The 21,734-nt window shown below is 50.8% G+C and overlaps 1 protein-coding gene across 3 annotated transcripts in view; it reads left to right on the top strand.

The window, feature by feature from the left end:
* BCAR1 (BCAR1 scaffold protein, Cas family member) overlaps positions 1-20,441 on the top strand; it is a 38,066-nt gene extending 17,625 nt beyond the window's left edge. For 2 of the 3 annotated variants that reach the window (XM_053399254.1, XM_053399253.1), the window contains exons 2-7: positions 8,903-9,538; positions 16,105-16,251; positions 16,415-16,522; positions 17,017-18,156; positions 18,977-19,066; positions 19,575-20,441. In XM_053399254.1, the coding sequence (XP_053255229.1) occupies positions 8,903-9,538; positions 16,105-16,251; positions 16,415-16,522; positions 17,017-18,156; positions 18,977-19,066; positions 19,575-20,096 (2,643 nt within the window). In that variant the 3' untranslated portion in view covers positions 20,097-20,441. The remainder of the gene's footprint in view (positions 1-8,902; positions 9,539-16,104; positions 16,252-16,414; positions 16,523-17,016; positions 18,157-18,976; positions 19,067-19,574) is intronic. The other variant, XM_053399255.1, reaches the window with a different exon arrangement.
* The last annotated feature ends 1,293 nt before the right edge of the window (positions 20,442-21,734 follow it).

The raw sequence follows: 21,734 nt of genomic DNA on the forward strand, positions 1-21,734 counted from the left end.
AGGCTCTCCTTATTACCCCTGACATAGATAGATAGAACATAGCCAACATTTCCTCCACAAATCTGTGTAAAGCCACCGAAGCTGGTGGCCATTTTTGAATGAAGTAATGAGTTCATAGCATTTGGGATGTTTGAACGGGGGACTGCATGCTCCATAACGTATCCTCTTTAAGACTGTGCAAAACACCAGCTTTTCAATTGTTTGCCTTTGCAGAGCGACTGGCACACATTTATTTGGCTGCTCGTGTGGTACAGTGCTTTATTGTCTGCTATATGCATACTTCTGTTTTGCAATGGCCTGCAGCCAAGACAATAAACTGTCAACGACAATGTTGCAAGGACCAAGCGTTATTGCATTGACGCTGTACCTGGAGCAGTCAGCTTTTGCCTGGAGAAGCAGCTGTCCTGAGCAAGTTTTAGTGGCCTGGGTGGAATGTGCATTTCGGCCCTTGGAGCAGAAAATAAATAATCCTTATCCTTTGTTCCTCTTTGGTTGGGAAGAGCTTGTACATCCTAGTTTCTGCCTGCTATTTGTGGTGAATGGAGCTTTTTGGAGAGCCCACTTTACTTAATGCCAATTTCACTAGTTTCCTTGAAGATTATGTAGCGAGAACCACATTGTAAGTCCCGAAGGAAGGAAGATCCTAACATAAGAAGTAGAAACTGGACTGTTATTAGCATCACCTTACTTTCTGGGTCCTTTTGATTATAATATTTTCACTCTTGAAAGCCAACTGCTATTGTTGCATTAGTTTAGACTTCATGGTTAATTCTTAGGCAAACCACTCTCTCTAGCTTCCTTCTGCAAAACAGACAGCGCTGTTGTGGGGATTTCTGAGATGTTTGTGAAGGGCTTTTAATTTTGTCTGTGAAGCAGTATTTTCTCAATCTCATTAGAGCTGCAGCCCCATGTCCACTTACTTTGGAGTAAATCCCACTGTACTGAATGGTTTTAATTACAAGTAAAGATCCAGAGAGTCGTGTTGTAATGCTGCTGTTAGTTTTCTACCTTGCATTCGTAGTTTCAGTTTGGGCAGTCCTTTGTCTCTCTGTTTCTGAAAAGTTATCTGGATGCTGGTTGGAAGGGACAGATTGTCTCCCATCAAGATTGGGCTAAGAATTTCCTGTGGCGCAGAGGGAGGGGGAAACCTTTTTTTGATTGAGGGCCGCGTTCGATCATAAGGAACCTTCCTGGGGCCGCATGACAGTAGTTGGTGGGGCCAGATATGAAAGTGGGTGGAATATATAAATATACATTTAAAGTAGTTTCATACCACTTCAAACAGGCATGGCTTTTATGTGGCAGGAATGTAGCCTAGACCCTGTCTTCACTGTCTATTTAAAGCAGTATCATACCAATTTAAACAGGCATGGCTTCCCCCAAGGAAGTCTGAGAGTTGTAGTTTGTTTTAAGGGTGCTGAGAGGGGTACTCACAGAGGTACAATTCCCAGAGTTCCCTGGGAAGAGGGATTGACTCTGCTAACTGTAGCTCTTTCTGGGGAATAGGGGTGTCTTCATAACTCCCTTAGCAAGCGACAGCTCCTATAATTCCCATAAAACAGCCATGCCTGTTTAAAGTGGTATGATACTGCTTTAAATGGACAGTGCAGACAGGATCTAGGCCACACATTTCCAGCCACACATTTCTACACACATAAATGTACATCTAGGTAAGCATTATCACACTTCAAGGACACAATCCAACCAGGCAAAAGGAATCGAGGGGGCTCTGGAGCAGGGCTGGCGGAGTGTGTGGCCTGGGAAGTGGGACGTTTCAAGGACCAAATTGAGAGGCCTGGGTGGGGGCACCTCTGGCCCTCGGTCCTGAGGTTCCTCACCCCTAAAAAGAAGCATAATGTGGGGAATTAGGATTTCCTTTTATATCCCTTGCCAGGCACATACTCTTCTGTGTTTCGTTTTTGTTGAAATCATGGATTGAAATGTTGGTGAGCCCTCTCAGAGACCCTTCTGGAGTGACAACTCTTGGCCTCCTTTCAGCGAAACCAGTTGGTGGTGTGTGTGTGTGTGTGTGTTTGTGTCCGTCCCCCAAGACAGCACGTTTTTATTGACCTATAGGCCTGTGTCCCAAACCATAGGTGAGTGGGGCAGGCTAAGGTCTAGACTGGTTCAAGGGCTGGTCTTTTTTAGGAGACGGCTCAGCCGGAAATGGGGGCCCTGCTTTAAAGGACTTTTTGATGGAAGTGAGTCATCTGCTTTCAGAGTAATTTCCCCTTCAGTGTATGAGCTCACAAGATGCCCATTTAGTAAGACTTTGCGTGAGCAATGAGCGTTATGTTGTAATCAAACTCCTATCTGAGCAACTGGGGCCCTTTGGACGGCTTCCTGCTGCCTTTTTAAAAAAGTATTTTTTTAAAGCTACATTAATCATGCATTCCTCTGACTGGAGGGAAGGTGAGGTTTAACTCCTTCATCCCTGCAAAGTGTTTCCAGGGACAGCTGGAGAAGAAAAAGGGAAGGTCATGGCCTCCCAGCTTAATCTACCTGGCAGGATTGTTGTGAGGATTAAATGAGAGGGAGAAAAAGGTGGGATATGAATACAATAAAAAATTAGTCTTGTCTTCCACCTTTTTCATGACTTGTTTTCTCCTGGGCATCTTCCACCAACTGGTGCCCTTCAGCTGCTTTGGACTACAATTCCTATCAGCACCTGGTTGGGCCTGATGGGAGTTGTAGTCTAAAACATCTGGAGGGCGTTGACATCTGAAGTTGGTGACAGCTGCTTTAGGGAGTGAGGTTGGTTGGGCACCATGGATAGCATGCCTGTTTTTCTGTTTTTATTTGTTTGAAATACAGTGGTACCTCAGGTTACATACGCTTCAGGTTACATGCGCTTCAGGTTACACACTCCGCTAACACAGAAATAGTGCTTCAGGTTAAGAACTTTGCTTCAGGATAAGAACAGAAATCTTGCTCCGGCGGCTCGGCAGCAGCAGGAGGTCCCATTAGCTAAAGTGGTGCTTCAGGTTAAGAACAGTTTCAGGACCTCCGGAATGAATTAAGTACTTAACCTGAAGTACCACTGTACATTTGAAATACATTTATTTGAACCTGTCTTTAAGGCAAAGAACAAAAAACTCTTTTAAATGGTTAGTTATCTGAATGCTTGGCCTCATTTAAAGCAGTATTGTACCACTTTAAACAGCCACATCTTCCCTCAAATAATTCTGGGACCTGTAGCTTCCTAAACTAAGGTTGGGGACATCCCTTGTTCAAAACCCAGAAGAGGTTCATAGCTCAGTGGCAGAGCCCCCCCCCAAAAAAAAAGCTTAGTGTTTTCTGTGGAAGTTTCGGAGTAAGGTTACTCTTTGTGGTGTGCATGGCAGGTCTTGTCCACCTAGATGTTGTTTTCTTGCATTCCTTTCCCCAGAGGCACATCTGACCTGGCATGCCTTGCTCTGTCCTTCCAGCCCAAGCAATAAACAGCCGGGGGCGGGGGGGGGATGCTTGCTCCAAGGTGCAAGGCTGCCCCCAAAGAGAAATTTCACTGGGAGGCTTGTTTCTGAGGAATTTTCTCTTTTTTGTGATCTTTTTTATTTGATTTTTCAAACATACACATTTTTCAAACATAAACATTTTTCAAACATATACAAATACATTTCCACATACAGAGATTTCTCTGAATCTCATGACTTCCCCCCCATCTCCTCAGTGGGTCCTAATGTCATTGTTTTCAACTGCATATTGTATCGCAATCTATGTTTTATATTTATATTATCCATCGTATTTATTGCACTACAAGTGTAATAATAATCCTGCTAGTGTTTTCATCTGCTTACAGTGGTCTCCTAAATAAATTATAATTTTTTCCCATTCTTTCCTGAAGTTTTTGTTTTCTTGGTTCCTGAGCTTTCCAGTCAGCTTTGCCATTTCAGCGTAGTCCATCAGCTTAGTTTGCCATTCCTCTCTGGTAGGGACTCTTTCTTCTTTCCAACTCTGGGCCAGATTTCTGAGGAATTTTCTCAAATCAGCACAATAACAATATGCTCTTTTCCAATTTCCGCGCTTACACTGGGATCTGTCATTGTGAAAGCAACATGTCCTGCCTATTAATATAATATAATATCACTGTAAACTGCTTTGGGAACCATTGTGGTAAATAAAGTGCCATTGTGCTGCTAGGTGTAGTTCTGCGCCAGAGGAATCCGTGTAACCCCAGTAATGTGGAGAGTGTTTGTGGCATTTTTGTGGGGCTGCAACTGCGCCTTGCCAGATGCCCCATAGCTGCATTTAGGGCTGTTAACAGCAGCAACTCTTCCTTTTCTCTGCCTCCCCCTCTCCAGCCTTCAACATATCTGTCTATTTGAGGCCCCGTTTCCATAGATGCCTTTTCCGCCTCTTTCCCTTGGGGAGGGTGGGAAGTCGAGCCTGTTGCTTACAATATCCTAGCTTTCGGATTCAGTCTCCTATTCCAGGAGGGCCTCTTCTGGTAAAGTTTGGGCAGGCCTGGAAAATATTTTGAATTCCTGGAAGGCAGCATCAAATTTGTAGGAGAAGCCCTACAGAGGGTTTCCCTCAGCCTATCCTAGCATGGCAGTAAAAGCTGTCTTGCACAGTCACCCTGTGGTCAGTTTGGTGGTTGGAAGAGAAAAGGGGTGTGCCATGTATAAGCAATCAAATAATAGCCCTATAAAAGAGCACGTATAGGGAGCAGCGCAAGGCCAGGCTGGCGGTTTTATCCACACTCCGAGAGATTTAACAGAACATCGTTTTTAGATCTGTGCTCTTTCTTCATCTCCATTCAACAATTGCAAAGGGAGAAGAGAAGGGTTAGGGGAAAGGTTAGAACTTCAGTTAGGAAAAGAACATAAGAGACTGCTGGGTCAGGCCAATGACCCTTATAGTCTAGAAGCCTATTCTCACAGTGGCCAACCAGATGCCTTACTGGGAAAGCAGGATTCAAGCACAAGAGCCTTCTCCCCTCCTGTGGTTTCCAGTAGCTGGCATTCAGAAGCTTCCTGCTTCCCACCACAGAAGCTGAGTAGAGCCATTGTGGCTAGTAGCCATTGAAAGCCTTGCCCTCCATGAATTTGTTCAGTTCTCTTTTAAAGCCATCCATGTTGGTGGCCATCATGGCCTGCGGTATGAGTGCTTTCCAAAAGCAGCGACAAGGGGAAATGTAAACATGTTTCACCATCATGCCAAGTGGCAACCGCACATCTACTTCGCTATAAAGCAGGGATCGGAATCCACCTGCTGCCTTCTGGATGTTGTTGGACTACAACCGCCATAATTCCTGATAATTGATTGTGCTGGGTGAGGCTGATGGGAGTTGAAGTCCCGACAACCTCTGGGAGCCACAGGTTCTCCGTCCCTGGCATCGGCCAACTGTATAGCCGAGTTGGTGACTGTCAGCACACCATGTACCTGTGATCTCAAAGGTGGAAAGAATCTTCTTTCATTGGCGGATAGTTGGATGGGAGGGGATCTGACTTTTGGCCACAGCAAGAACACGTAGAGTCCTCAGAACATAGGGAGCTGGTATATACAGAGCATATACACCAGCAGTTTTCAAGTTCTCTCACCCCAATGGAACACTTGAAAATTGCCAAGGGTCTTGGCAGACCATCTAATGATATTCCTCTGCCCATTCTTTAGCAATTGCAGTGCCCTGTGCTATATGTTGTATGATCTTTAATTGCATTTCCCCCTCCCTTCTTTTATTTCTTAGGTAATTGTGTTTTATTGTATTCAAGTTGCAACACAATAAAACACAACGTGAGAAATAAAAGAAGCAATAAAATACAAGTAAAAGTTGGTACAAGTATTTAACGTGATGGGCATGCTTTCTCCCGTCTTCAGCCACAAATCCACAGAAGCACTGTGGACCACCCAAATGAAGCTGGTGGTCCTGTCCACTAATTGCAGTTTGGGAATCCCTGGTCTTCCAGTGAGTGCCAAAAGCTCTCTTTCAAGATTTCAGATGGGTCTCTTCCAGCCGTACTTGGGGACCCTGCTTATTGAACCTGACACCTCCTTACAAAGCTTGTGCCGTGCCATTCGGCTATCACCCTTCTTTTTCTCTTGTCCTGCAGACAGCTCCCCGTTCCCTGCCCTGTGTTTTCTGTGAACGCCCACTTGGGCTTTGAAAACCGTACAAAACATTTTCTTCTCATTCTTTGCTTAAGGGGCCTCAATCAGCCACTAGTTGTAAACAAAACAATCTTGCTGGGGGGAAATGTGCTTTCGGCCTCCTGGGAGGAAACACAGTACAGGAAGCATGAAGGGACTTAGAACTGAGAGCGAGACGTAGAAGGGGCCAAGAATTAGTAGGCAGAGCAGTTTGGTGAGATCTGTAGACTGGCATCTCACTAAAGAATTAAGTATGGAGTTGAGTGACGGTAACTCACTCTGCAGAGTTACTGCTTAGCATGCCGTACTGAAGCTTAAACTTCCACAAAACAGTGATGTTCAGAAGTAGCAAATCTGTTGTGTGATCCAGCACCAAAATGTGAAACGGAATATTTTTTCCAAGCAACAGAGTAAGTATATTTTAAGGGTGGCCCTTTTGCGTTGGCACCTGCTAGCTATTGCAGTGAAAAAGCCTGTTATTTACCTTTTTATAAACAGGCATAGTTTGGAAGGTTTGAAATCTTCCCCAATCTGGTGCCATCTGACTCCTTTCAACTACAATTCCCATCAACTCCAGCCAGCACAGTTTGATGGCAGTCATGGTCCAAAACAGCTGTAGGACACTGGTTGGGAAAGACCGATGAGAGACTGGCATCAAGACTCAAAAGAGGCTGGCTTCCCCCTTCCACCCACCTCCTTGGGGCTCCAGTAGAAACTTATGTTTGGAAGTAAATTCTGAATCTCTGCGTGTCCTTCTGCTGCGGGAGGGGTGGAGGGCAGCAGGACGCACAAAGGGAATTCTCTGGTTGACTCACAGCTCTGGCACTTCCTGCCCAGGAGAGGAGAAGTGGGGAGGAGAGACTTTGCTTGTGCTAGAAGGAGGGTCCCAGGCCCTTAGCTGGTCTGCCAGCCGGCCCATCTGATAAAAACCTCCTCTGTTGTTGGGTTTGGAACACTTCACAATCTGAAAGAACAAGTAACCAGCTAATGAACAGCAGCACTTGCTGTTTATTTGCTTTGCGTTCTTTAAACTTAAATAAGAGCAAATGATCACAGGAATCGCTTTATCCCCAGCCAGACCATTGGTCCATTGAGCTCAGTATTGTCTGCACTGACTGGCAGCGACTCCACAGGACTTTTAACAGGATTCTCGCTCAGCCTTGCCTGGAACCTTATAGATGCAAGGCAGACTCTGCCATTGAGCTTTGGTTCTTCCCCATACAAGTGGGGCAAAGAAAGTTGGGGTAAAAGGAGAGAGCCTGAATGATTAGTTTGGTTTGAGCTGGAATCTGCAGCAGCGATTCCTCTGAGATAAGCCCCACTGAGTCCAATGACACTTACTTCCAGGTAGGCCTCTGTGTGTGCACTTACTTAGTCCTACTGAACTCGGTGGGACTTACTCTCGAGTAGACATGCATTGGAATTGCACCGTAAACTGGCCTTTCTTCTCAAAGCAGCTCCACTTTGCTTGTGTGTCTCCTGCTTTGTTCAAAATCACCCAGAGTCTGTATCTTTTTTTTTCTTTTTCTTTTGCGTCCTTTTAAAGTCTTACATCATTTCCATTGCCTTTGCTCTCTTTTAAAAGGCACAGATGTGTGTATATTCGTCTCAGCGCAGGGTGTCTTTTCTGAAAGCTTCTCGTCTCTTGCTCAGCGGTTAGGCATGTCATTTTGTTTGCAAACAGCGCTTTTTATAAATAGGCCGACACAAGTCTCAGGCTCCAGGTTTGTTGTTTTTAACCCATTTCCCCCATGTGTATTCATGTTCTTTATTTGTGGGGAGGGGGAGAGCCAACTAATTTCACGTGTAAAAGAGGTAGCCTTTCTTCTTACTAGGGCACCAGGCAAGTTCTGTATAGAGACCAGAGAGTCCTGCCTGGGACGTTCCACCCAGTGACCTTTGCTCATTGATAAATTACTTTCCTTTTCCACTTCAAAGGAGATCTTTGCATGAACTGGGCTGGGGCAGTCACATGGGCACCCTCACATCCTTCTGAAGGCCAACCCTTTTTGGCTATAGCAGTGAAGGTGTCTCCATAGTCTTAATTTAGAAAGAGGAGGTGCAATGGGCAGGGGGGTGGGTATATGTGGGGTGAGGAACCGCAAGACCAAGGGCCAGATGCAGCCCCCACACCCCAGGCTCTCAGCTTGGCTCCTGAGACTCCCCACTTCCCAGGCCACACACCCCGCCAGCCCTGCTCCACAGCCCCCTCCAATGCTTTTGCCTGGCTGGAATGTGTCCTTGAAGTTCAGTTGTGCTTACCTAGATGCGTACGTGTGTAGAAACCATTTACTTTGATGTGGGTGGAATGTAGCCCAGGCCCTGTCTGCACTGTATATTTAAAGCAGTTTAAGACCCCTATTGCTCTGAAAGAGGCTCAGTTCCCAGAGTCAATCTCTCTTCCCAGGGAACTCTAGGAATTGTAGCTCTGCGAGGGGAATAAGGGCCTCCTAGCAACTCTCAACACCCTTAAAACAAACTATAGCTCCCATAATTCTTAGGGAGAGGGAGAAACCGTGTCTTGTTTAAAGTGGTATCATGGTGTTTTAAATTTATGGCGTGAGTATGGCCCCTCTGTGAACACTTCACTCCGGTGATCCTTTTGAACATGGTTTATGTGATGCTGACTGCAAATTGTACCTCTGGGAGCCATCTTTTACAGCTTGGGGTGTGTGTGTGCCAGTTGTTGACCTCTCTCTACACTGTTCAGCCATTGGTGCCCTGCCACCTGCTGTCTTCCCCCTTTCCCCCCATGCCCTCTGCCGCCCCCTGCTGGCTGCCCTAACTCCCCTCCTCTCTGCCTCTCTTGCAGAACGTGCTGGCCAAGGCGCTCTACGACAATGTGGCCGAGTCCCCGGACGAGCTCTCCTTCCGTAAGGGTGACATCATGACGGTGCTGGAGCGCAACACGCAAGGGCTGGATGGCTGGTGGCTCTGTTCCTTGCACGGGCGGCAGGGCATCGTCCCCGGCAACCGCCTCAAGATCCTGGTGGGCATGTACGACAAGAAGCAGCTGCCGCAGCAGACACCACAGACACCACAGCAGACGCCGCAACCGACGGGGCAGACCCCCCTGGCCTACACTCACCAAGGGGGCTACACCACGTCCCCCGCCTCCCAGTACACCTCTATGCACCCCTCCTTCCTGCCCCAAGAGGACAATGTCTACCTGGTGCCGGCGCCAAACAAGGCCCCGGGGGCCCCCCTCCACCAGGGCACAGTGACCGCGGGCCAGTTCCAGTCGCCCCCGGGCAAGCAGCCCCCCACCTACCCAAAGCAGAGCCCCTCTCAATGCCAGGAGGTGTACCAAGTACCAGCTGGACCGACCAGCCCGCCCCAGGACATTTACCAGGTCCCTCCAGCACCTGCAGGGCTGGGGCAGGACATCTACCAGGTGCCTCCTTCGCTGGATGGACGGGGATGGGAAGCCCCAAAGACCCAAGGAAAGGTAAGCCTCTGAGGGGCACCTGTTCACTTGGCAAGATTAAGGTGTGGCCCCCCTTGGAGTACTGCGTACAGTTTTGATTGCCCCACCTCGAAAAGGATATTGCAGAGTGGGGAAAGGTTCAGAAAAGGGCAAGCAGAATGATCAAGCGGATGAAGCGACTCCCCGCTAAAGGAAGGTTGCTGCATTTGGGGTTTTTTAGTTTAGAGAAAAGGCAAGGAAGGGGAGACAGGATAGTTTATAAAATTATGCATGGTATGGAGGAAGTGGATGGGGTAAGTTTTCCCCCTTCTCCCGTTGCTAGAACCTGTGGACATGCAGTAAAGCTGAATTTAGGAAGATTTGAGACAGGCAGCTAGGTAAATTATGGAACTCTCTCTCTCCCGGGAGGCAGTGATGGCTTCAAATGAGGATTAGGCAAATTCATAGAGGATATGGCTATCAGTGGCTTCTAGCTATGATGGCTATGCTCTGCCTCCACAGCTGGAGGCAGCAGTGATTCTGAATACCTGTTGCTGGAAGCCACAGGAAGGCTTCTCTTGAGTTTGAATCCTGTTTGCAGGCTTCCCAGGAGAGGCACCTGGCTGGCCACTGTGAGACCAGAATGCTGGACTAGATGGGCTGTTGACCTGATCCAGCAGGATGTTCTTATGTTCTAATGTTCCTTCAGAGCACCAGCGTGGGGAGAAAGGGCAGCCAGCACAATCCGAGAGGTGGGAACACCTTCCCTACAAGGTCAGCTTAAAGCAGCCTCCTCCAAAGTGGGGCTGGTGGGAGATGCAGTCCAAAATATGTGGAGGATGCCAGGCTGGTATAAAGAAAGGATACCCTATCCGCATGCCAGCGGGTGATTGCTTGTACAGGCCAATGATGACCAACTCTGCCTTTCTTAAGCCTGGGCAGCTTTGCAATGCATTTGACAGGCACACTGGGCAGCAAATCAAGCACCGATTCAGTATTCTGTCCTACTTCCCTTCATGCTGCAGGAGAGCTGTCTGATCTATTTTTAAATTGCCACTTGTGTGTTTATGCAAATGAAAGTAGATTATCTCCCCCCCCCCTTTTTAATTTTAAGAAAAGCAGAATCAAGTCTTAAAATGTTGAAAAACCCCTTAGGAGGAAGAGCAGGAGGAGGGGGAAAGGAAAGGTGGGCTAAGTGATGCTGCCGGCTTCTTGCCCATCACTGGCTTCCGTTGTGAATAGGCAGAGGCAGCTCTCCCCACCCCACCCCACCCCACCCCACCCCCTCTGGGTTTAGCACGAGAGCAGAGAGTCAGATGCAGGAACGATGCTCCCAGGAGAAATCCACCACTCTGCCGTCAAAGTGGGCAAGAGTGGCTTTTATTCCTGCAGTCAGACAGTGGTAGTAAAGTGGCTGTGAAGGCATTGTCTTGCGACCTTTGGCACAGAGAAAGAGAAAGGGGCGTAAGTGGTTCCTTGTTAGCGGTTGCTGAGCTGGGCGCTTTTCACGGCCGAGGGGAAAGTGCCTCTTCTGCACGGGGTCCATTATTATGAATTATCTGTGCAGCCTCACACACTAGCGGTGTCCAGCATGATTCTCTTCAGAGGTGGTTGGTGGACTCCAGCTCTCATCAACCCTGACCATTGGGCAGCCTGGCTGCAGAAGCGGACGGGAGCTGGGGGCCCCAGTGACATCTGGAGAGGGCCACATCAGCTGCCCCTTGGACACATACAAGGAGAAACAGAAGCAAAGAAGCTCCCTGTCCCACGGAGCTCATGGTCAAACGGTGCCTGTTGAGTTCAGGTGCGTGGGCATAAATGTGGAATGGGGGGAGGCCGTGGAAAGAAGAACAACGAGGAAACACATGCAGGTTGCTGTTGTTAGAACACTAATGGATACACTGCTGATCTGCATGGCATTCAAGACCACAGTCCGCTGCCCCGATGGGCTTACAATGTATATTTTAAACAAACAAACAAACAAATTTCTTTCCAGTAGCACCTTAAAGACCAACTAAGTTAGTTCTTGGTATGAGCTTTCGTGTGCATGCACACTTCTTCAGATACACTACACTACACTTCAGGTATATTTTAATATAGGGAAGGCAAGAGGAGAAAGGTAAATGGGGGAAAGCAGAAGAAGCCATTCTTATGTTTAGCTAAAGTAGAGGTTGGGGACCAGGGAGTTGTAGCAAAGGGTGGCTGGTGGTTATAGAATTGCTGAGTTGGGAGGAACCTCAAGTGTCATCCAGCCCAACCCCCTGCAGTGCAGGAATCACAGCTAAGCAATGCAGTTAACTAATTTGTTTAAAATATTTTTATCCTGGCAGGTAAGCATGAATTGCTAAAACCGCAGTAGAACACTCACACACAAAAGTCTTTCAGCTGAACATCAGTAGTAACACCAGAGGAGCCAGCCTAAAGAGCAGTGCCTTAAGCTGGCTCCTGCTGCACCCTGCTGGCTCTGCTGGCCTGGGGGCTCCTGCAGGGGGGAGACAAATCCATTTGCAACACCAGCAGCCACGCTTCAGGCTGCAAAGATGCCCTGGGATTTTTCAGCCTGCCTTGCTCATTGTGGGCAGGCAGCAGCTACCCCATTGTGGCAACCAACCTACTACTGTCTGCTTTTAAAAACTCTTTGCTTCTCTGCACGGGGGCAGAGGCAGTTAGTGTTCCTGGACTGCTGGGGCTGGGTTGCCTCCCCCTGCCCCCAAGTGCTGGTGCTTGCATTCCTTACAGAGAGCTTCCTGGAGATTTGCACCAAGGCAGCCTTGCCTCCTGCCTCCGCTGCCTCCCTCTGCAGTGGAGGGTGGAGACAGGGGCGTGTGTGTGCTCCAGCATGGCTTTCCCCTGGGGAGGGGGGTTTGCAGCAGGCTGTGAGGAGCGGTTTCCTGTTTCTCCCTGGGAAAGGAAACGGCCTCCCTCTGGGTGGGAGGCCTCCTTATCCATCTCTGAGGCTCCCCCAACTTGGTTCCTGGGCAAGCCTGTTTCTGGATTGGAGACGGACAAGGCTCCTGTAAGGAGGCATGGCTGGGCATGGCTGATGCCTTTGGTTTCTCCCAGAGTCCCATATCAAAATGTGGGGTCTTGCAGTGCAAGGGGAGAGCAGAGGGTTGGAGCATTTGGTTTGCCTGCAGAAGTTCCCAGATTCAGTCCTCGGTAGAGAACCTCTGCCTGAAACCCCAGAGAGAGCTGCTGTACATCAGAGTGGGCCATACTGAGCTAAGTGGACCAGTGGCCTGACTGAGGCTGTGTACACACCATGTACTATCCCTGCCCCCAAAATCATGAGAGTTGTCGTTACGCCTCGCAGAGCTACAGTTCCCAACGCTCTAAACAATCTATAGTTCCCAGGAATCTGGGCTGGGGAGGAGAAATGTGCTTTAAATGAATGGGGTATACACAGCCTCAGTGTAAGGCAGCTTCCTGTGTCATACCTGAACCCCTGTTTCATTCAGAACCTTGAGGACTGGAACCTTCGGATTGTATCCAGTGTTAGTACACACAGGTCCTGCTTTGCAATCACAAGGCGTCCCCGAGAAATCGTTCCTTAGGCAAGCGTTTGCATAACCTGTTGACGATTTCCATTGATTCCTATGAGGAAGTTTCCAATGCATTCCTGACCACGGAATTTTGACCCCCGAAAGCAAAAACCAACCAACCTGGGAAAACCCAGGGAAAATGCTCTCTGGTTAGTCTGTTTGCTCCCCTTGCCTTCCCCAGCCAACTAAAGGCAAACAAGGACATTACAAACCCGGGTCTGTTAATTTCCGTGTGTCTGCTCTGAGCCGAACGTAGTTAGATACAGTCCTTGTTTTATATTTAGGAGGTGGCTCACAGCTCAGTGGCAGAGCTCATGCTTTGCATGCAGACAGTCCCCGGTTCAATCCCTGGCATCTCCAGGTAGATGAGGCTCTAGCGGCCTGAATCTCTGGAAAGCCACTGCCAGTCCGTGCAGACAGTATTGGGCTGGGGAGACCGATAGTCCTGTGTGTTGTGTGTTGGCAGTAGGCAAAGCACCTGGCATGCTTGTCCTCTGTTAAGTAGCCGCCGCCGCCGCCGCTGCTGCTGCTGCTGGCTGACCTTGAAGGAGATTCGGATGGAGCAGGCCTGGCAGAGCAGTAAATGATTCAGGAAAAAAAGCTTCTCTCACTTGGCAGCCGGCCAGGCCTGCCTGCCTGCCTGCTAGGTCCCCACCCACGCCTCTTCCTCGCCGGTGACCTTGTTGCTTTTTCCTGCCTTTGAGGGCAGGCCAAAGGGGTACCATGCAGGGGGTGTGTGTGTGTGTTTGGGGAGTGGCTCACGGTGGCGCTGTGCGAGTGGCACCACTCTGGGCAAACCTGCGTTGCAGCATCTGGCTGCTTCTGTGCCATGGGAAGATCTCCATTTTTCAGGGCAGTGCCACGTTACGTATTGCATTTATATCCCACCTTTTCCTCTGAGCAGCTTGGGTCCCCGGCTGTTGCTGGACTGCAATTCCCATCCTCCCTAGCTAGCAGGACCAGGGATCGGGGTGGTGGGAGTTGTAGTCCAGTAACAGCTGGGGAATTTTGACCACTGACCATAAGTGAAGGTTCTCCTAAAGATATGAAGCGATGCCATCAAGCACACCTCTGGTTCGATGGCTGCCATCCTGAGAACCACCACTTTCCCTTTTCCAAACAAAACAAGTTCCCACACCTTATGGCTGTGGTGTTTGGAATACGTGGGCTGTGCATGATGAAATCTTGAAGTCCTTGGCAGGCTCTCTTGGCTTGAAAACCTGCAAAATGCGTATTCCCACCCTCATGAGAATCTTATTAACTTGCTAATTGTATGTTGGTTTTCCTGCTTCTTTTAATTTTTGTTGCAAAGCATCAGATCTGTAGATACTAGCATCCAAAGTGTCTTGGGAGACTTTAGATCTGGGGTATTACCTGGGAGAGGTTGCACATTTGCTATGGAGACAATTGGTGGTGCTGCTGCCGCCAGCTCTTGCCTGGGGTCATTTGTGTAGTTTGGGATTGGGGGTAAGTGTTTGAAATGGTCCATAGTTGAACTATGGCACTTGCTCCCACAGGGGGAAATGGTGACCACCAACCTAGATGGCTTTGGAAAATGATTAGACAAATTCATGAAGGAGGAGAGGGCTATCAGCGGCTACCAGCCCAAAGGGCGATTCTGTGCCTCAGTGGTTGGAGGCAGCAATGCTTCTGAATACCAGGAGCGAAGAGGGCTCTTGTGCTCAGGTCTTGCTTGCAGGTTTCCCCACAGGTACCTGGGAACAGAATACTGGATGTGATAGGCCATGGGCCTGATCCAGCAGGGCTTTTCTTGCGTTCCTATGTTCTTAGGAGTGCTTTGGCTCACTAATTTCTGTATACCAGACTTTGCAGACACCATGTTTTGCATCCATCCCCTCTCTGACCCACCTGCCATTTCTGAGGTCCCCATTCCAGGAGGGCTGAGTCTTCATTAGTGGCTACTAGGCATGATGGCTCTGCTCTGCCTCCAAGGTCAGAAGCAGCAATGCTTCTGAATACCAGTTGCTGGAAACCGCAGGAGGGGAGAAACTGCCCTTGTGCTCAGGTCCAGCTTCCCTGAGGCACCTGGGTGGCCATGAGCCTGACCAATAGGCTCTTCTTGTGTTCTTGCCTCCTCTCTGAGCTTCAGTGTTTTTGGCAGCTCTTTACCCTACCCCAGGCAGATCAGAAGCAGGATAAATAATGCAACCTGAGTGCATTGTTATAATTTAGTTAGCAAGAGCCGGCTTTTGCAAAGACTCATTCCTGCTTAACCTTGTAGCGGAATTCCACGTTTTTGTTGTATTGCACTCTGACTGTGTGCAAATGCGCTTGGAGACTCCTGCAGCCTCTGGCTTCCGATGCCTCTCTATGCATGCACTCCCCCCCCCCGCTCTGCAAACTAGCGGCAGCCGGGAAGGCGTCTGCGGCAGGGTCCCTCGCCTTCCCCCTGCCTCCAGAAGCGGCCGCCCATGAGGGAATGAGCGCACATTGTGCTTCATCTCCAAGCCCTTCATTTGCTCAGAGCCAGAAATAGAACATGATGTCATCCCTGCCTCCCCTGGAGAAGGGGCTCCTGCTGCAAGGTGCCTGGAGGTTCCTTCCAGACGGGGGCTGCCTGTGGGCAGGCAGCACCCTCTGCTGGAGGAAAGGACAAGCTGCATCCTATGTGACACACACAGAAGCTATTTAAGAGCATCTTTTAGGATCAGTGGTATGTTCCCAGTACTGTTCGCCCCAGCGTGAAAAAGCTCTTCAGCAGCATTTGGGCATAAGGAAGCATCCAAGAGGTCAGGGCACTGGATAGTGCATTGGACTTGGCTGAATGCTTGGAGGGGCGCTGATGTCCCCCCACCCCTGGCTTTTCAGGGTGACTTTGAGCTAGTCTTTAGGGCATCTCCCAACCCCCCTAAAAGTGGGGGGGGGGAGGATCCTTGGTGAATGCAATAGGTGAGCCTGAGATGTTGCGGTGTCTCAGACACATTGGGGCCCCCAGAGTTAGCCTCAGGCAAATGGAGGTCAGACCTGTGACTTTCCCAGCCAGGTTCCCACCTGCCTAGCCCAGCAAACATTGTCTCATCCACCCTCCTTTTTTCCCCCTTGCAGGTTGTCGTCCCCACGCGTGTGGGTCAGGTCTACGTCTATGACTCCCCCAAAGGAGAGCAGGATGAGTACGACTTTCCCCGCCACCTCCAGGAGATCTACGACGTGCCCCCGACACGGGGTCTACTGGGGAACCAAGGCAGCCAGGAAGTGAGTGATGCCCTGCCTTCTAGAAGTGGGGGGAGTCTGGTTGGCATGGGGCCCACGCAGGTGGGTTGGTGGTGAAACCTCTGCTTCCATATCACCAGCCCTCAATGGGTTTCAAACTCATTGGAAATTAACATCTCTTGCTCTCCTTTGTTCCTTTTGCCAGGTATATGACACCCCCACCTTGGCAGTCAAGGGCCCCAACAGCAGGGATCTGGCTCATGCCCAGGATATTTATGATGTGCCCCCCAGTGTGGAAAAAGGCCTGCAGGTGGTGAGTATGGCATGCAGGGTTTCTGAGGCGTGGACGTGGGGAGGGCCTCTATCTTCAGTGGCAGGGGCTGCGGTGGGGGGCTGCCCTAGTGCTTAGGAGAGCCACTCTGACCCAGCAGAGTAGAAGGCGATTGACCCGGAGGCAAAACAAAAATTGCCAAGAAACACCCACCCCACCAAGTACACTCTCTGAAGCATAGGATTGATTTATTGTGTAACTTAATAGAAACAGTTTTATGGCCACAGATGATAAGAAACAAAAACCTGAATGCTAGACCCTACCCCAGAGCCTCTTGAGGGCAGAGGATCTACCAAGAGGCCCCCCCCCATTTGCCGATCTGGGCACCTTAGATAGTCTTTAGGGAAAATGTCAGTCTTTGGGGCCCAAGTGAGCACCTTGAATGGGGCCCAGAAATGAACTAGCAGCATGTTACAAGCTGAGGGGGCTACAGATGTGCTGCTGGATTAAACGCCAGCTTTAATACCCTCCTGCAGGTGTACGACATCCCCCCATCGGTCAGCAAGGACGTCCCCGATGGCCCCGCGCGGGAGGAGACCTACGACGTGCCCCCCGTCTTCTGCAAGGCCAAGCCGTTTGATCCCTTACGGCACCCACTCATCCTTGCCCAGCCCTCCGCGCCGGCGGCAGAGCCTTACCTGCCCGAGGATGTGTACGACGTACCTCCGGCCGCCAGCAAAGGTGTTCCCGAGGCCCAGGAGATCTACGACGTGCCGCCCGGCCTGAGGAAGCTGGCGAGCCAGGAGGTCTACGACGTGCCGCGGGAGCTGCCGGTGGGCAGCAAAGACGGGGAGGGCGACTACATCTACGACGTGCCGCCCCAGGTGGACCGGGAGGGCAAGGCAGGCGACGGCAAGCGCCTCTCGGCCTCCAGCACGGGCAGCACCCGCAGCAACCACTCCAGCTCCTCCCTGGACATGGTGCCCGTCAAGGAGGCCCCTGACAGGGACTTGCACCTCGACCAGGACGTTGCCATGGAGACGCTGGCCCGGCTCCAGGGCAACGTGGGCACCGCCGTCTCCTACCTCATGTCCTTCATCAGCGGCAGCTGGCGCAGCCCCGAGCAGATGGAGGTGCAAGCGGCCCGCATCCAGGGGGCGGTCGAGAGCGTCCGGGGGGCGCTGCGGGAACTGCTGGAGTTTGCCCGCGCGGCCGTGAGCAGCGCCTCACAGGCCTCGGACCGCTCCCTCTACGCCAAGCTGAGCAAGCAGGTGCAGAAGATGGAGGACGTGTACCAGGCTCTGCTGCGGCACAGCCAGGCTCTGGATGGCTGCGGCTGGGCCCCCGGCGCCCTGGTGGCTGGCAAGCCGGGGTCCCCGCCGGACGACCTGGAGCACCTGGTAATGTACTCGCGGGGGGTGCCGGACGACACCAAGCAGTTGGCCTCCTTCCTGCACGGGAATGCCTCCTTGCTCTTCCGGAGGACCAAGGTGCCCCCCACCTCCCTGGGAGGGGATGGCAGCCTCGCCCACGGCACCCCGGCTGACAAGGCAAGCAGCATCCAGTCCCGGCCCTTGCCCTCTCCGCCCAAGTTCCTGACCCAGGACTCGCCCGAGGGGCAGTATGAGAACAGCGAGGGCGGCTGGATGGAAGACTATGACTACGTCCACCTGCAGGTGGGGTTGGGCGGCGGGGAAGAGGAGGGGTGTGCTGTGGGGGGGAAGGGCAGAGTGCCCACACACATAACACACACAGAGCCTCCAAAGGGGCAAGCCACCACCGGGGGAAGATGGACGGGGGGGAGGGGGGAGGCCTTGCTAGCTCCTATGCCTCCATTCCCAAAGTCCCGTCATCCTCAGGGGTCAAACCCCTTGCTAGGTTCCAGCCCCCAAGCCACACTTCTGGTTAATCCAGCCAGAATATAATAGTTTTATATTTTAAAAGCCTGGCACCAGGCTAACTTTTTCATCGTTATCATCGTCTTCCACCTTTCCATCGTTAAGCCATGCTCAAGGCGGCTTACTACATGGAAAGATTCACATCACTGTAACCAAAGAAGTGAATGAAAACATAATCAAAGCGTAAACAGCAAAATTAAATCTTCCTCACATAATTCGTAATAAGATCTAAAAGGAAGGATACAATATGTCAGTATCAACACCAGCAAAATTAACACCTCCAAAATTGGTGTCACTGATCCAGGTAGCGCAGAGTTGCCTACACCTGCCCTTACCAACCAGGTGTCCACCAGATGTGCTGACTGGGGTTGATTGAAATTGCAGTTCCAAAACATCTGGAGGGAGCCAGGTTGGTGAAGAGTCCTTTTTTGAATGCCTTGTCCCAGAACCTTTTCAAAGTGAAGGTGCTGGGGGCTGAACCTTCTGTATGCCAAGCAGATGCTCTAGCACTGATGGATCTGGGTTCCTTGTGCTGTGGGTCTGTCCCTCTGGTTTCACCCGCACTAACCTCCTTTTCACCCCTTAAAAAAACAACTAGGGAAAGGAAGAGTTTGAGAAAACCCAGAAGGAGCTGCTTGAGAGGGGCAACATTATCCGGCAAGGGAAGGGGCACCTGGAGCAGCAACAGGTGAGTAGAGTGGGCTTCCTGGGTCCAGCCCCACCACTAAGGCTTTTGCCAGGCACATGTCAATGGCGCATGCACAACATGGTCATCGCCTGTAATGCTTTTGGCAGGGTAGCAGGCACTGGGGATGAGTTCATGGAACAAATGGGGTGGTGGCCCAAAAATGTTTGGTCGCCACTGATGATAAAGGATGCCAGGGTAGCTTAAGCAGGGCAGGCCATGTGGCACTCTCCACTCCTGCCTCTCCACCTTTACCTCCCATTCACTGCTTTCAAAAGTCAGCTGCCCGAGTCTACGTACTCACTCTGCCTAATGGTAGGGCCGGGTTGTGTGGATCTGTGTCTTCCAGGATGCCACCACATCCCAGTGGCAAAGCCCAGGTCCCAGGTAGCCCTGCGGGGAGGAAGCTGGCTCATTTTGTCACAAGCTGGGGGGGGGGGAGCCATTTGTCCTCGACAGCCCACCCTTGTTTGACGGAGCACCCTGTGTTCCCCCCCCCCCCCGTCCGCAGCTGAAGCAGTTTGAGCGCCTGGAGCAGGAGGTCACGCGGCCCATCGACAACGACCTGTCCAACTGGACGCCCCCGCAGCACTACGCCCACATGCGGGCCGGGGACGGCGCCTCCCTCTGCCCCTCGGACCGGCAGCTGCTCCTCTTCTACCTGGAACAGTGCGAGGCCAACCTCACCACCCTGACCAACGCCGTGGACGCCTTCTTCACGGCCGTCAGCACCAACCAGCCCCCCAAGATCTTCGTGGCGCACAGCAAGTTCGTCATCCTGAGCGCCCACAAGCTGGTCTTCATCGGGGACACTCTCTCGCGCCAGGCCAAGGCCCAGGACGTGCGTCACAAGGTCACCCACTACAGCAACCTGCTTTGTGACATGCTCAAGGAGATTGTGGCCACCACCAAGGTGGCCGCACTACAGTACCCCTCCCCCGCTGCTGCCCAGGACATGGTGGCACGGGTCCACGAGCTCGCCAACAGCACGCAGCAGTTCCGGATGGTGCTAGGGCAGCTCGCGGCCATGTGAAGCCCGCCCTTGGCTTTGTAGGGGCGGGGGGAGGCCTGCTGATGAGCCACACCCACCCAAACACTGCAAACGGGCTGTAAATACTTATCCAGACTCTCCTGGGTTGGTGGGCTGGCTGCTCCCTCCCCTCCCTCTATGCTCCATAGACAATGGACCCTCCGGCCAGTGGTTCCCATGTGCCTGATGTGGTTCACAAGGGAGGATCTTGACGGCCCTGATGGCAACCGGGGAGAAGGTGGTGGAAGGCAAATAGTTATCCTTCCCCCTCCCCCACACCCTGTTTGATTCTGAAATGGTTTGGCTAATGAGCACTATTTAAATCAAATAAAGAGACATAGAATCCAAGCAATTAGGGGGTACGGGAGAAAGATTGCTCTGTGTGTGTGTGTGTTTTTCTCTTGCCATGGTTACATCAGTGCCCTTATCTGTGGGAGAGCCTTGGGATGCCAGCAAACGAATTTGCCCAGGTTGTTCAGTCGACACAGAAGGAAGGTGATCAGCTCCACAAGCAGAGAGAGAGAATGTGTGTGTCTCATTAGGGTTGTCAACCAGGCAGATTTGGTCTAAAACTTTGCATGTCCAAAACGGGAGAGCGTTGATCCGTTCCAGCTTCACTACCATGCCTGGACGAAAAGTAAAGTGCCGATGTCACAGTGCAAATGCACAAAGCTATGAGCTGCGACTGCATTTGGAATATAGTGGTACCTCGGGTTAAGAACTTAATTTGTTCTGGAGGTCTGTTCTTAACCTGAAGCACCACTTTAGCTAATGGGGCCTCCTGGTGCTGCTGCTGCCGTGCTGCTGGAGCACGATTTCTGTTCTCATCTTGAAGCAAAGTTCTTAACCCGTGATAATATTTCTGGTTTAGCGGAGTCTGTAACCTGAAGCGTATGTAACCCGAGGTACCACTGTACTGTGTATGGCCTCTGGATATTGTAGAGCTGGAGAAGGTTCAGGAAAGGGCGGACACAACAACTGACTCCCCTGTGAAGAAAGGTCGAAGCATTTGGACCTCTTTAGTTCAGAGACAAGGCTAGATAGAGGTGGCATGATAGAAGTTTGTAAAATCATGCATGGCATGGAGAAAGTGGAGAGAGAGAAGTCTTCCCTCCCTCTCTCATGATGCCAGAACTCCAAGGAAGCTGAATGTTGGGAGTTTCAGGACAGATAAAAGAAAGTCCCTTTTCACCCAGCTCAGAGTGAAACTTGGCTTTGCAAAGCTCCTTCTGTGGTGTTCATCCTTTCCTCTGTTCATTGCCATTTCCCTTTGCTCTCTTGAAGCATCTCAAGGTAGGGCCAGGAGTGTCCCCTTGTCTCAAACCCCAGGGAGCTGCTGCAGGTCCCTGTAGATAAGACTGAGCCAGGTGGACCTGTGGTCTGATTTTGTATAAGGCTCATTCTGTTATTCCTGGTTGCCCTGGGCTGGCACATGGAGAAGCTGCACCTCCATAGAGAAACTGCCACTTTTCAATGTTTGGAATGATCACATCTTTATGCTAAGGCAGTAACTCTGGGCAGTAACCACAGGGCCAGGAGTAATATCAATAATTTGCATTTGTAACATTGACTGGCCTAGTACATTCTGGCCTTAAGATCCTGTTGTTTAGACCTGCAAATTTAATCATGGTTAAAAAACAA

The sequence above is a fragment of the Podarcis raffonei genome, chromosome 8 (assembly GCF_027172205.1).
Source record: "Podarcis raffonei isolate rPodRaf1 chromosome 8, rPodRaf1.pri, whole genome shotgun sequence".
Lineage (NCBI taxonomy): Eukaryota > Metazoa > Chordata > Lepidosauria > Squamata > Lacertidae > Podarcis > Podarcis raffonei.